Source organism: Theropithecus gelada, chromosome 7b (assembly GCF_003255815.1).
Source record: "Theropithecus gelada isolate Dixy chromosome 7b, Tgel_1.0, whole genome shotgun sequence".
NCBI lineage: Eukaryota > Metazoa > Chordata > Mammalia > Primates > Cercopithecidae > Theropithecus > Theropithecus gelada.
The window spans coordinates 78,685,248-78,699,476 of NC_037675.1; the positions used below are offsets into that span (position 1 = coordinate 78,685,248).

The following is a 14,229-nucleotide window of genomic DNA, read 5'->3' on the forward strand; positions in this document are numbered from 1 at the left end:
ATAATTCCTATGGGTTTATAGAATACCTTTCTTAAGGAAGATACATGAAAGACAAAGAATTTAAAATGTAAATCAGGTTCATTAAAATACAACTCAGATGTTACCAGGTGCATAGTGAAAAAGTTTATTTATGACAGATTTGAAAACTCGGAAGAGATGACGAAGAATGCACAAAAGCATCACAAAACTGTTACATAATATAAAACACAAGAACTGAGCTATTTAAAGAAGCACAGCTCAGAATCATCAGTGTAATCGCAGTAACACACACCCAGTGCCACAGGGTGACAAAAATGGTATTTTAAAAGAAAAACCACTCAGCAGGACACAAGAATTAAGTAACAATTTGGTAAGAGCTCTTAGAAATCACAGATGTTGATAGCATTTCTCATGACAGGGGACATGTAAAACAAGCTGACCATAAAAAATGATTAGTTGGGATACTTTTGTATTTTAAAGAAAAAAGATAAAACAGTGACACAGTTTCTCTTCCAGACCCTTTTTGTAATGTCAGCAACAGTACATGATACAGAACAGTAAGGAAATAAGGTCTTTGTGGTTGCCAATTGCTTAAATCTTTACAAAGAAAACATGATCATCTTTCAGTCAACTGATTGATCTGAGTACATGGCACCAAAGAAAGCCCTTCAGAAATAGAAGCTAAATGGCATAAAGTAGTTTAGAAAATCTTCAAGCACCTCCCTTTATTCCAATTATCCTTTTCCAAAGTCTGGCTTTCTTATAATCCATCACTTTGATTACAAAACAGCTCTCTTCTGGGAATTTCAAAACACTTCCCGGTATGTTAAGGGAAAATGGCTATGCCAGAGTCATGGGGTACAGGATTGCTTTCTCCAGACTTGACTTCTCTTTAACATGGCTAAATGGAAATAATTTAGCTTGGTTAAATGAAAGCTATTTCACTTAACGGGATAATCTCAGGAGACATGAGTGGAGTTTTTCATGTGGAATTTCTTAGTAAAATGTACTGTTTAGGATATGAGAGAAGGAATTAAGATAATGTTTTCCAGATGATTCTTGGCCTGATCCTAAGAATCAACAATAACAATCAATAGCAAGGAACATTACACATTCAACCCTGAGTGACGAAGAGAGTTCAGGAAGAGAGCCCCTTAAACTCTGAATTAAGGGCTCTTTGGTAATATCATATACTATAATATTTCAAACCAAAACTTCAAAATGGTTCATGATCCTATTTCAGAACTTTAGAAAATATACTTGTCCTCTGGAAGTAATTTCACATATATTATTTTACCCCCAGATAAGCCACAACTACCTGCTTAAAAATTTTTTTTAAACTATGGAATTAAATAAACATGCATCTCTAGATTTCTAGGGCAACTTTTCATCATATCTTAGAATGAAGAGCCATGACATTAACTCTGGTCCACATACCTGGGGCCTAAAAGAAATCAGGTACATAAAATAGGAATCAGATCATGAGCCTCATTTCAAAGCCAGTGTCTTGCCTTTGGACTCAGTGTGTGAGGCATGCCTATTTGTAAATGAGCTCCACTATCACTGGCTTTAGTCTATAGTGTTTTCCTAGCTTAGAAATTTCTTACCTTAAGAATTCAAACAGGAGGGGCTTTGTTAGGCCTTCTTGGTTTAGGCAGGGACAATGCAACACTTGAGAGGGAGCAGTGACTTCTGAGCAAAATTCTAAGATGCATTCGATAGCTTTGCTCTCCCCTCCCCCGATACTCCTACCCTTTGCCCCCTCATTTTATTTTGTTTTCACTCCTTGTGATCAATTTTAAAAGACAGTTATCAAGCAGCACAAAACGGTGTAACTTACGCCCCTCCCTTATGCTCCACTAAAACAAGTATCTTATGTAAATATTAGGGTCACTCAACTCCACACCTTAGAACCATTGGGGTTAAAAGGCAACCTTCTGCAGATAAGTGGTCTTAACAAATACAAAAGCAGACTTTAGAGTCTGGGTTTCAACTAATTCTCTCAAAGAGGGACTGAGCAGGACTCAAACATAAACATACTTCCTATAGATTAAGACGTTTTATGATAATACCTAATCCCACTGCTTAATATAAGACAGTGTTCAGATTTCACTCTTCCATATACATATTATAATGGGACAACATACACTTTTTTAAAAGCCTGAGTTTTTCTTTCCAAAATAACAAAAATATTCTTTTAAAGTGCATGTATCAATTCATTAAGAAAAAAAACTAAGAATGGTCTAATTCCAAATTGCTACCCACTTCCATGATAAAGCTACCTGTTATCTGAGGATCGAGTTTTAATATCAGAGTCCTGAGGACATGTCATCAAGCAACAGAGGTTAGCGTAAAGCCCTTCCGGAGCAGCTTCACAATCACGCCTGTACTGACATGCCAGTTAGTAAGGAAAACAGCAGAGATCATGGCCTGAGGGAAAGGGGAAATATAGCACAGGTTTTGGAAGATGGAGACCAAGAAACAACCTTTTTTTTTTTGAGATGGAGTCTTGCTCTGTTGCCCAGTCTGGAGTGCAGTGGCATGATCTTGGCTCACTGCAACCTCCGCCTCCTGGGCTCAAGAAATTCTCCCTGCCTCTGCCTCCAGAGTAGCTGGGATTATAGGTGCCTGCCACTACGCCCAGCTAACTTTTTGTATTTTGTAGAGATGGGGTTTCACTACGTTGGCCAGGCTGGTCTCGAACTCCTGGCTTCAAGTGATCTGCCCACCTTGGCCTCCCAAAGTGCTGGGATTACAGGCGTGAGCCACCGTGCCTGGCCTCCAAGAAACATTTTTATGAAGACCACCTCCTGGGTAACCCCTGTTGAATGAAACAGGTCTGCTAAAAATCCGGGGCTCTCTGACAGAGCTGAGGTTGTCTGTGCAGGGGACATTCTCAACATTCTCTAATTGGACACTTATCAAAAGGAACAGAATGTTAGAGTCATCTTTGCTTAAGAATTGGTAGTTTAAAATTTTTACATTTATGTGGGGAGTGTGTGTATACATATATATACAGAAAACCAAAAATAAAATTCTAAGCCCCTCAACTGGCTGAATGGACCCCTCTCTTGGCCCAGGGGATATCAAAAGAACCTGAAAAACTAGTCCCTGGTGGGAAGAAGGGGGTCGGACATGCCTCATATTACCCTCTTCCCTTTGGAATTTAAATACAACTGACCAGCATTAACATTAAAACAGAGATCTTAAGACTAACCAAACAGACTCTTTGTGGCAGTAAAATATCAAATCCCAACCTGACTCTGGTGTAGCATCACATGACAGCAGGCCCCAAAGGAAATTACCCCCCAATATATTTATTTGACATATTTTGAAATGGCCCTACAAAGCTGTCTCTTGTAGGGGAAATTGCATTCTGCAGAGAATCTATTAGGTCTTTTCTGGAGAGTCTGACACCTTTTAAGGTCTAAAAAGAAATATTCATCATCTGTTCTCTCTGAAGCCTGCTACCTGGAGGCTTCATCTACATGACAAGAACCTCGGCTTCCACAAGCCCCCCTTACTTTAACTTAAGCTGACTACATCTTTTCAGGTAGAGCTTAACTCTTTCAACCAACTGCCAGTCAGGTACTCTTTGATCTACCTCTGACCTGGAAACCCCCATCTTCAAGATGTCCTGCCTTTCCAGGCCAAACCAGTGTATGCCTTACATGTATTGATTTATGGCTTTGCCTGGAACTTCTGTCTCCCTCAAATGTATAAAGCTGTTACCCGACTCCTTAGGCACGTGTTCTCAGAACCTCCTGAGGCCCCAGCACAGACTCTTAATCTTGGCAAAATAAACCTCTAAAAATATTGAGACCTGTCTCAGATACTTTTTGGTTTATAATATATTTATATTTCTCTTAAGCTGTTTGCTGAATCTTTTCACAATAAAACATTGAAGGAAAAATCAATACTTTAAACATGTCTTCCTTTCTAAAAGCCCCATCTCTCAACAAAGTGGCAGAACTAAAACTAAAGAAATTTAAGAACTCAGTCACTCTGTATAGAGAATTCCAATCTCCTACTATGAAGCACTTTCTTTCAATTGTTTGTTAATATTTATTTGTGCTCTAGGGAACAAGATCAGGATCAAAGCAAACGATTTTTGTTTCATTGTTTGGGTCTATACATTTGGACTGGGAGGGGCTGAGAAAATGACTATCTCTTAGAATTTGCTGGGCTGTGGGTTCTCAGTAATTACCTGTGCTTCAGTAAACAATATCTTGCCCCTAAAGTTCAATTATTTCAGAAATGTAATAGTGAATTAGACGGTGAAAATATGTTCTTTAGCTATTTTGTGCTAATGGAACACAGAAACCCCGACTGTTGGTGAAAAATCAGTATGGAATGAAATGTAACCATGCCCAGGACATCAAAAGTGACCAGACACTAACAGGCACACAGAGGCGAGGGGAACAAGTCCCTTAGGCTTCCCTGATGCAACAGAACTAGGATTCCAAAGAAAATAAGCAGAGAATCTCATGGTGAAAATCAATAATAACAAGTGTTATCCTTGGGAACTTGCTGTGTATGGCCTGACAGTTTCAATTTGAGAGAAAGGCAGAAGTTAATAATAAACAGGAAAAATAAGCAAGGCTTTTGCTGACTAGAAAACAGCTCAGTAGAAAATTATTTTACAAAGATTATATTCAGTTAGCTAAGGCATGATTCAGCTTCAATGATGCAAGAGCAGTCACTCCAATGGGTATCCAATGGGATGACACACAGCAAATCTGCTCTTCACTGCCTCAACAGACAGTCACTAAAATAATTTCTTTAAAGGTATATAAATTTTGGCCAGTGTAATCCTCTACAAAACACATTTGCAAATATAAAATAATGGAGGTATGATGCTGCTCAAAGAATGGGAATGGTTGGCAGTCCCCAACATCCCATCCCGCTGGGGGCTTTGCTCCGAGGGGAAGAGCAGGTGCAGGATATATTGCCCTTTGATGTGATGTAGATGCTACTAGGGACCCACTGGGAAGAGTCCTGTTCCTTGAGTTATGCTACTGTAGGGACAGACACTTGGTGTGAGGAATCCAACAATGAAGGAGTGAGTCAAAGGAAACATCACAAAGAAGGTCACTCCTCAGAGGAGACAAAGGACTCTGAAATCCTGGAATCACAGGATATCTCTGATTGGCTAGGCAATTCCTCTGCACTCAATCACCAGCAAATGGTCAGATTCCCTCACAACTTAGAATTCTTCACGGGGAGTGCTGGACTGTACCCCAAACATGGAGTAAGGTGGCATCATCCATCTCTGAAGGGCCATACTCCTTGCAAAGCTGTCACAGGACTGACCTGTAGAAATAAAACCTCATCGCTTCCCAAATTATCCTAAAAATATCATCTTTAACGCCATAAAAGAGGGGGCTTCAGTGGCTCAGAACAGATGGGAAGCCTTCTGAGAAACAGATGGAAACTGTTTCAAAGGCAAAATGAAATGTGCTAAAAAAAAATAAATATAGTAATAAATAAATCTAATTATTCTTTAGAATTCACAGGCAGTAACAGACATAACACAAGGAGTAAGAGACAGGGAGGTACAAACACAGAGACTGCTGAGGTCCCATCTCACCTCTGACTCCTTCTCCGCCTGGGGGCCGGGCATCTCGTGCTCCGGTGACCACTGGCTGCAGCACCACCTGCACTCTGTGGCACTCCTGAGCCTCAGGAGTGACAGAGTAGGAAATGCTGTCACCAGGGAAATGCAAGCTTTGGTCAGGTAAAGAACAAATACAATCAGCAGCAATAGTGAAGCTTCATGATCACCTAAACTAAGGGACTCTGAACACCAAAAGCTTTAAGCCCTCAATGCAAGAAACCTAAATGCAGAAACTTTGGAAACCTGATTGGGTTTCACTGCATTTGATTCCAAAGCAACATTTCTAAATAGCACTCCTACTCTAAAGACAAAAAAAAGTGGTGAGGACTCTGCAGTGGTTTTCTGTTTTTCATCTTCTCTCTCAGATGATACCATTCCTTCTTTGATTATACCAAAAAAAAAAAAAAAAATAGTAACACTTGACTTTCAAATATGTGGGTTCTGACATCAGTTCAGTACCTAATTTCCACTCTCTCCACTCTGACTGCCGGTGCCCATGGTAAGGGAAACCAGCTCTTGGAACAGGAAATAATGGAGGCAGTTTTTCTTCCCACAAGATCTTAGGTTACATTGATCATCACTTTAGATTGCATGAAAGTTCTTGCTGTAATGGCAAAAACATAGACTTAGGAAAGAGAAAGGAGGAGGTGTCTACCATCAGGAATAGTAACAGCCCTCCAAAGGCAGTGTGGTCTCCCAGCTATGCAGAGACCAAGAATAACCAGCAGGCAGGAATATGGCAGTGGTGACAGGCTGGATAGAGCTTTCTCCAACCAAAAGATTGGGCTCCTTCATGGACAATGTGCTTTTCCCTCTTCTGGCACCTCAAAAAGTTAAAGAGAGTGGGTGCCACTAAATGCACTGGCTATAAGGGCTCTGGGAGAGGTGAGGGCAGCAATCTGAATGATAAACCTGTGCCAAGATGAATCTATTTTTAAAAAATGCCCTGCTTCCTTTCAGGCTTGTGCCCAATGGGTGCCTTCAAGAGGGAATCTGCTGGAGTCTGAAGCAAGAAGAGTATGAGTCAGGGACCACAGAACAGGGGCACTACACCACCACCTGCAGAAGCCAAGAAGGGGAAAAAGCTACATGGGCCAACAGTCAGGCACGCCAGACAGGGTGTGAGGCTCAGGAGCCCCACATGAACCTTTGGCTCTTGCCTATCCCAAACAAGAGGCACCAGCTGGCAGCCTGCTTCAGCCAGCAAATACAGCCTGCCCCCGTCCCAGCAGTCCTTCAGCTGGTGTAGTAGATGTGGAAGTAGAGAGTCTTGTTGCGCAGCAGGGAGTAGGAGTTGTCAAACTTGAGCAGGTAGATGCCCTCACCAGGGTAGTCATGGCTGCCAGCCTGCACGTCTCGGTGGCTGTCCCGCCGGTACACAGGCATGACCTCCCCATAGCGACCCCGCAAGGAGCTCCTGGAGCCTCTCTCCACATCTCCAGCTGGAACGGGTTCTGCATGAGCAAAATGGCAGAGTGTTTGGATATGTGTTCAGAGACTGCGTAAGTCCTGCCTGAAGGTGAGTGGAAGGACCAGGTGACCCAGTGACTTTCACAGTGCGGGGAGGTTATTGCCGTCCTACAGACATCTGGAAATGTCTGGTGATCTTTTGGTCATCACAGTGACTACCAGGTGATACCTGCATTTAGTACCCAAGGGTCCAGGAATGCTAAAATCAGGATCGCACCTACACAGCAAAGAAGTGTCCTATCCCAAATGCCAATAATGTCTCCACTGAGAAACAACGATTTAGCCTGATAGGAGCCTTCCTAGCTTCAGAAGTGTCTGGACATTTCTGAGAGGGAGAAAGAGATGTTTAGAAGGAAAGATCCTGACATTCTTTCATTTAATAGGTGAAAGGACTAGCTAAGGGAGATAGGAATTGCAAATAAACATGCTGTAAAGTGACCCTAGCACCTTCACTTGGCTTCCTGAAAAGCAGCAAATAAGATACAAGGTTCTCTTCTTTCCCAAAGACCTGTAGATTTCCCTGCAGCTTGCTTTTTTTTTTTTTTTTTTTTTTTTGAGACGGAGTCTCACTCTGTCGCCCAGGCTGGAGTGCAGTGTGGCCCGATCTCTGGCTCACTGCAAGCTCCACCTCCCGGGTTGACGCCATTCTCCTGCCTCAGACTCCCGATTAGCTGGGACTACAGGCGCCCACCACCACGCCCGGCTAATTTTTTTGTTTTTTTAGTAGAGACGGGGTTTCACCGTGTTAGCTTTCTATGAAGAAGCACATTAAGGGACTGATTGTAAGATTATGTAAGAAAATCAGGGAATAAGAGGAATAGGACTAATGCTTAGGACCTAATCTGAAATTACCTGAAAAAATGCCTCTGGGCCATCCTTAGTAGACACTACAGATAAAAACTGGAATGGAGCCCAAAGACCCTTATAAAACTTCTCTGGGCGTGAAGTAAAGAAGTAGCCAATAGTTAGCCAGCTATGAGAGTCTGGGGTAGGGAGAGAATGGGTACCTGTAGCAAACTGTAATCACTCACTTTGGTTCCAGGCCAAGAATATCTCCAAACTAAAAGAGAGATGTAAAATAATCTTTGGCTTACATGCAACCTGAAAGACCATCCCTCTAAACTGCAGCATGACTCCCCCTCTCTCTGCTCCCGCCCCATCCCTGCCCTCAGGAAGGTGTTGGGAAAACAATGAGGTACTGATGAAAGGAAAAGAGGCTTGCTTTCAACTAAGGCAGCAGTATCAACCTTATCACAACGTTCTCTTTGGCCTGTACCACTCAGCTTAGCTTGTAATGCTGAGTTCCTCAACTGCTTTCGAAGGAAGAGGAAGACTGGTACAACACAGGAAATGGTCACCAGAAATTAGGTTAAGCCAGAAAACTGCAAATTATGTTAACATTAAATTTACCTTCAATCTCTTCCTCCTCTTCCTCTTCTTCATCCTCATCATCACTGGAATCACTGACCTGCACAGTTATGTCAGTGCTGGTTACAGGGGTCCAGTCAAAATAAACTCCAAAGCCAATGTCATAGTCATCGGTTGCAAACTCCCAGCAGACACGCTTCCCCTCTGGATGAGTAGGTACCCGGATGGTCACCACCTCACCACGCTTCACCACCAGACGGCTGTTCTTCTCTTTGCCCAGCTTGCTTTTGAATTCCTTCACCTTGGCGAAGGTCCAGATGCATGGAGGAGCCATCAGAGGTGGGGAGACTGAAAGGACAGGCAGCTTAGCACTGAGAAACCATGAGGAAACATGAGTACCCCCGGCATTGTGCTAAGAGAGGTTGGCACAGTCAGACATTCTTTCTACTGGCTTCTTCGACTTCCTTTCACAAGTCATTTCCTTTCCTTCCATTTGTCTGCCTGCCTGCCTTTCTTTAAGTATCTACTGGAAACAAACCACCTCCTAAACTCCCAAAGGTCTCACCTTTCCTGTGGTCCCCCAGAAGATCTGCAGATTCCAAATCAGCTGAAAGAACATCTATAGCTCCTGTATGTTCAGATTGGATCATAACGATGTCCCCAGACCTCTGTGGAACTTGATACTTGGCCATCTGCACAACAGAACTCTGGTTAAAGGAGTATTAGAGTGGCAGATTCTAATTAATCTTTTTGCATGAAGGCTGCCCCACCCCTGCTCTATTATCTCCACTATCCCCACTCAAAGCTTAATGTACTAGTCAATGTTCCTTCTCTTTCTTCCAAATAGGAGTTGCTAATAAATTCTACTAATTTTTTAAAGTCACCAAAATATTCCATTGTTTAAAGACTGTTTCCTACCTTTTGCAACTTTCCTGCTCTAAACCTTTTATAAGGTCCTTGCCTGCCAACACCCTTGCAGATTGTTGACAATATTTGCATCGACCATGATTCTGGGCCATGCCTTGGTCTTACCTCACCTGCACAGTGCTTCCCTGTGGCTCCTCTCATTACCAGCTCTTGCTCCTAGGGTTTAGTCTGACTCCCACTCTGCCACACAGCCTCCTGCTACAGTTCCCACTCAAGGGTTACTTCTACATTACTGTCAATTAGCTCTCCAAAGCACTGCAGAGACAGAATCTGGTTTATAGTCTTTCTCTCATCCAAAGCCCACCTCAGGCTACAGGTTGTCTCAGTCTTGAAGTCACTAACAGTGTTCTATCAATAGTTACAATTTCACCTTAAACCAGCCCCAGGACTTGCATTTAAATGGTACATTTGCTGCCAGACGTCTGACTTACATGGAAGAATGCAAATGGCATTTGATACTCAAAGCCCTTGCTAACCCATGCAGGAGCTTACAATGTCTCCCTGGTGAGTTTCCCTTCAAATCACTCAGATTAGTGTTCCTGGTTTCATGCTATTATACCTTAATTTCCTGCCCCTTCTCCAAACAGTTGTCAGGCAATTCAACAAGAAATCTATACCTATTGCCCACAGGGGAGAGCACATCAGTGAGTCAGCAATCCAGTTAAGAGGTTGGAATTGCCGGGCGCGGTGGCTCAAGCCTGTAATCCCAGCACTTTGGGAGGCCGAGACGGGCGGATCACGAGGTCAGGAGATCGAGACCATCCTGGCTAACACAGTGAAACCCCGTCTCTACTAAAAATACAAAAACTTAGCCGGGCGAGGTGGCGGGCGCCTGTAGTCCCAGCTACTCGGGAGGCTGAGGCAGGAGAATGGCGTAAACCCGGGAGGCGGAGCTTGCAGTGAGCTGAGATCCGGCCACTGCACTCCAGCCTGGGTGACAGAGCGAGACTCCGTCTCAAAAAAAAAAAAAAAAAAAAAAGAGGTTGGAATTGTGTTTGTGAGAAATAAATAAATCAACTTTGTAATCCTCCCAGGCTAACTGAAGTGAATCAGACTTTGGCTAGTGTGCTTGAACAAATCCTTCCTTTTCTAAAATGCTAAATAAAGGATTAGGTTGCAACATATTAGCTCCACAGCCGTAGTAAACTCTCTAACAGCCCTCAGTCTCAGTTTCCTCATTTCTTTCTTTTTTTTTTTTTGAGACAGAGTCTCGCTCTGTCGCCCAGGCTAGAGTACAGTGGCGCGATTTCGGCTCACTGCAAGCTCCGCCTCCCAGGTTCACGGCATTCTCCTGTCTCAGCCTCCCGAGTAGCTGGGACTACAGGCACCCGCCACCATGCCCGGCTACTTTTGTTTTATATTTTTTAGTAGAGATGGGGTTTCACAGTGTTAGCCAGGATGGCCTCGATCTCCTGACCTCGTGATTTGCCTGCCTCGGCCTCCCAAAGTGCTGGGATTACAGGCGTGAGCCACCGCGCCCGGCCTCATTTCTTTCTTTCTTTCTTTTTTTTTTTTCGAGACAGAGTTTTGCTCTTATTGCCCAGGCTAAAGTGCAATGGTGCCATCTCGGCTTACCGCAACCTCTGCCTCCCACGTTCAAGCAATTTTCCTGCCTCAGCCTCCTGAGTAGCTGGGATTACAGGCACCTGCCAACACGCCCAGCTAATTTTGTATTTTTAGTAGAGACAGGGTATCTCCATGTTGGTCAGGCTGGTCTTGAACTCCTGACCTCAGGTGATCTGCCCACCTAGGCCTCCCAAAGTGCTGGGATTATAGGCATGAGCCACCGTGCCCAGCCAGTTTCCTCATCTATTAAATGGAGACACAATGGCACCTATCTCACAAGGTTGTTCTCAGGAGTAAATGAAGTGTTACAGATACAAACGCTTGTAAACTGTGAAGTATTATACGAATCTAATCATCACGCCTGGTGTTGCCTACATTGACATTAATACCAACCATTATTCTAATACATATGCTAATAAATGATAAAACAACCCCACCCCCTACCTCCACGGCAGGGGTGCTGCTACACTATCACTTCCATACACCTACCTGAAGGGCTGGGGCAGGAGGATCACTTGAGCCCAGGAGTTTGAGGCTGCAGTGAGCCATGACTGCACCACTGCACTGAAGCTGGGTGACAGAGTGAGACCTCTGTCTCAAAAAAAAAAACAACAACAAGGCCAGGTGCAATGGCTCACGTCTGTAATCACAGCACTTTGGGAGGCCGAGACGGGTGGTTCACCTGAGGTCAGGTGTTCCAGACTAGCCTGGCCAACATGGTGAAGCCCTGCCTCTACTAAAAGTACAAAAATTATCCGGGTGTGGTGGCAGGCGCCTGTAATCCCAGTTACTCGGGAGGCTAAGGTAGGAGAAACGCTTGAACCCAGGAGGCGGAGGTTGCAGTGAGCCGAGATCGTGCCACTGCACTCCAGCCTGGGCAACAGAGGGAGACCCTGTCTCAAAAAAAAAAAAAAAGAAAAAAAGCTTCTATGGAATCTTTATCATAAATACTGAATAGATCTACCACAAAAAAAGCAAGAGCAAAATAGTCCAAAATGACTTCGGGCTCCTCAATGAAGAGGATTTTAGAGAACACATGAACATTCATTCTAACACTTCGTTTTCTGAATAGGTGCCTACTGGGTGCCAGTACAATGATGGGCCCTGTGGAAGATACAAATAATCATTCTCCAAATAATAATGAAAACCAAGATGCCCTAAATTAGAGAGCAAAGAGAGAATTCCGGGAACCACCCTCGCAGTGCTATCTAATTCCAACCCATCCACTATGTGCCCACATTCTGGTGCCTCCCTTCATAAGAAAGAGCCAGAATCCTCCCCCTACCTCATTGAGGACCTGGGCCTGGTCTGCAGACAGCAAATCCTGTTTCACCAAAGCCTGAGCCTCCAAGGCACCAGTTGCTTTCCGCAGATCTTCCGTGGCATCCTTACTTACTGGAGATACCATCTGTGGCCTCTCAGAGGAAGAAAGCATGTCAATTCAAGGGCTCTTTGAAAAGACGCAATCATCCTGGAGAAACTTTGAAATAAAACAACATTCAAAACACCCCCAGCCCCACCTGCCCCTGGTGTTTAGCTCTACTGTCACTTTAGCCGACCACTGCCCAGGGCTGAATTGGTCCACAGTAAAGTGTTGACAGTGTGAAAACAAAGACTAAGACCAGGTCAAAAGCCAGGAGAACCATAGAAAACACACAGCTCCATCATCTGAGATGGACTGCTGGTTTGGTTTTTTTTTGTCATTGTTGTTTCTTTTATTTCTTTATTTTAGTTGACAAAGTGTATATATTTATAACGTAAAATGTGCTGTTTTGATATATGTATACATTGTAAAATGATTAAATTGAGCTAATTACCATATCCATCCCCTCACATACTCCTTTTTGTGGCGAGAACATTTAAAATCTACTGTCTTAGCAATTTTCAAGTATACATTGTTATTAACTATTGTCACCATGTTGTACAAAGGTCTCCAGAACTTGTTCCTCCTTCTAACACTTTATACCACTTGACCAACATCTCCCCATCCGACCCCCTGGCCCCAACCCCTATTAACCACCATTCTGCCCTCGGCTTCTATGAGTTCCAATGTTATTCCTCACTCTGGGACCCACAAAATTTTAACCAAAGAATTGTTAGAATCTCAGTTCAGTTCTACACACAAAGCCACTGGCTAGAAGCAAAAGGAGGAGGCCTGCTTAAGGAGGCCTGCCTGGTGGCAGGCACTGGGTCTCACTGCCTCTGTATGCACCAAAACAAACTACAAACTGATGATCGAGGCAACTCTCTGTGCAGTTATCCATGAGGCAGTCTTTCAGCAGGTCTATTTCATACCCTGTCCCCGTCAGTGCTAGCGGTCATCACTTTCTCTCCTTTTTAAAGCACATTAATCAACAATCCCAATGGCTTCAAACACAGCTATGTCAATAGTTGATTGTTTGTTTGTTTTTTGACAGAGTCAACCAGGCTGGAGAGCAACGGTGTGATCGTGGCTCACCACAACCTCCGCCTCCCGGGTTCAAGCAATTCTCCAGCCTCAGCCTCCCGAGTAGCTGGGATTACAGGCATGTGCCACCACACCCAGCTAATTTTGTATTTTTAGTAGAGACGGTGTTTCTCCATGTTGTTGGTCAGGCTGGTCTCGAACTTTCGACCTCAGGTGATCCACCCGCCTCGGCCTCCCAAAGTGCTGGGATTACAGGCTTGAGCCACCGTGCTTGGCCGTGAATAGTTGATTTTAAAGATGCAAGAGAATGATTTATGCTCTCTTCCATTTCCCCTGGCTTCACAAAAACCAGAAAATTAGTGCCAGGTCTGTAGCACAATAACCCAGGCCTTTTGGAAATCTGTTGCCGATAAAAGGTGACATGGATTTTTTTTGAATGACAATTATCAAAGTATGGTCTGGGGACCGTTGGGGTCCCCAGGACCCTTCAGGGGAGTCTGCGAAGTTCAAAGTGTTTCATAATAACACTAAAATGTTATTTCCCCTTTTTTATTCTCATTTTCTCAAGAGTGTGCAGTAGAATTTTCCAGAGACTATATGACATGTGATATTGCAATGGAATGAACTCAGAAGCAGAGCTGAGAATCCAACTGTCTTTTATTAAGCCAAACATTAAAGAGATTTACAATGTCTCTCTTTGTACTACATTCTTTGCTTTGAAAATTAGTTGTTTTTAAGTAAAAACATGTTTTATATATAGCATGTAATGAGTTCATTATTTTTAAATGAACAAATAACCATATTCTAATTTTTCAGTTTTAATTTCTAATATAGTAAATATTGATAGGTATAACCCACACAAACAAAAATTCTGTGGGTCCTCAATCATTTGTAA

The 14,229-nt window shown here is 43.4% G+C and overlaps 1 protein-coding gene across 3 annotated transcripts in view; it reads right to left on the reverse strand.

Annotated features, from left to right (window-relative positions):
* Positions 1–100: 100 nt before the first annotated feature.
* TMED8 (transmembrane p24 trafficking protein family member 8) overlaps positions 101–14,229 on the reverse strand; it is a 47,055-nt gene continuing 32,926 nt past the window's right edge. For 2 of the 3 annotated variants that reach the window (XM_025392699.1, XM_025392700.1), the window contains exons 3-6: positions 12,213–12,342; positions 9,000–9,126; positions 8,477–8,782; positions 101–7,050 (exon numbers count right to left, since the gene is read on the reverse strand). In XM_025392699.1, the coding sequence (XP_025248484.1) occupies positions 6,833–7,050; positions 8,477–8,782; positions 9,000–9,126; positions 12,213–12,342 (781 nt within the window). In that variant the 3' untranslated portion in view covers positions 101–6,832. Of the gene's footprint in view, positions 7,051–8,476; positions 8,783–8,999; positions 9,142–12,212; positions 12,343–14,229 lie in introns of all 3 variants that reach the window. The other variant, XM_025392698.1, reaches the window with a different exon arrangement.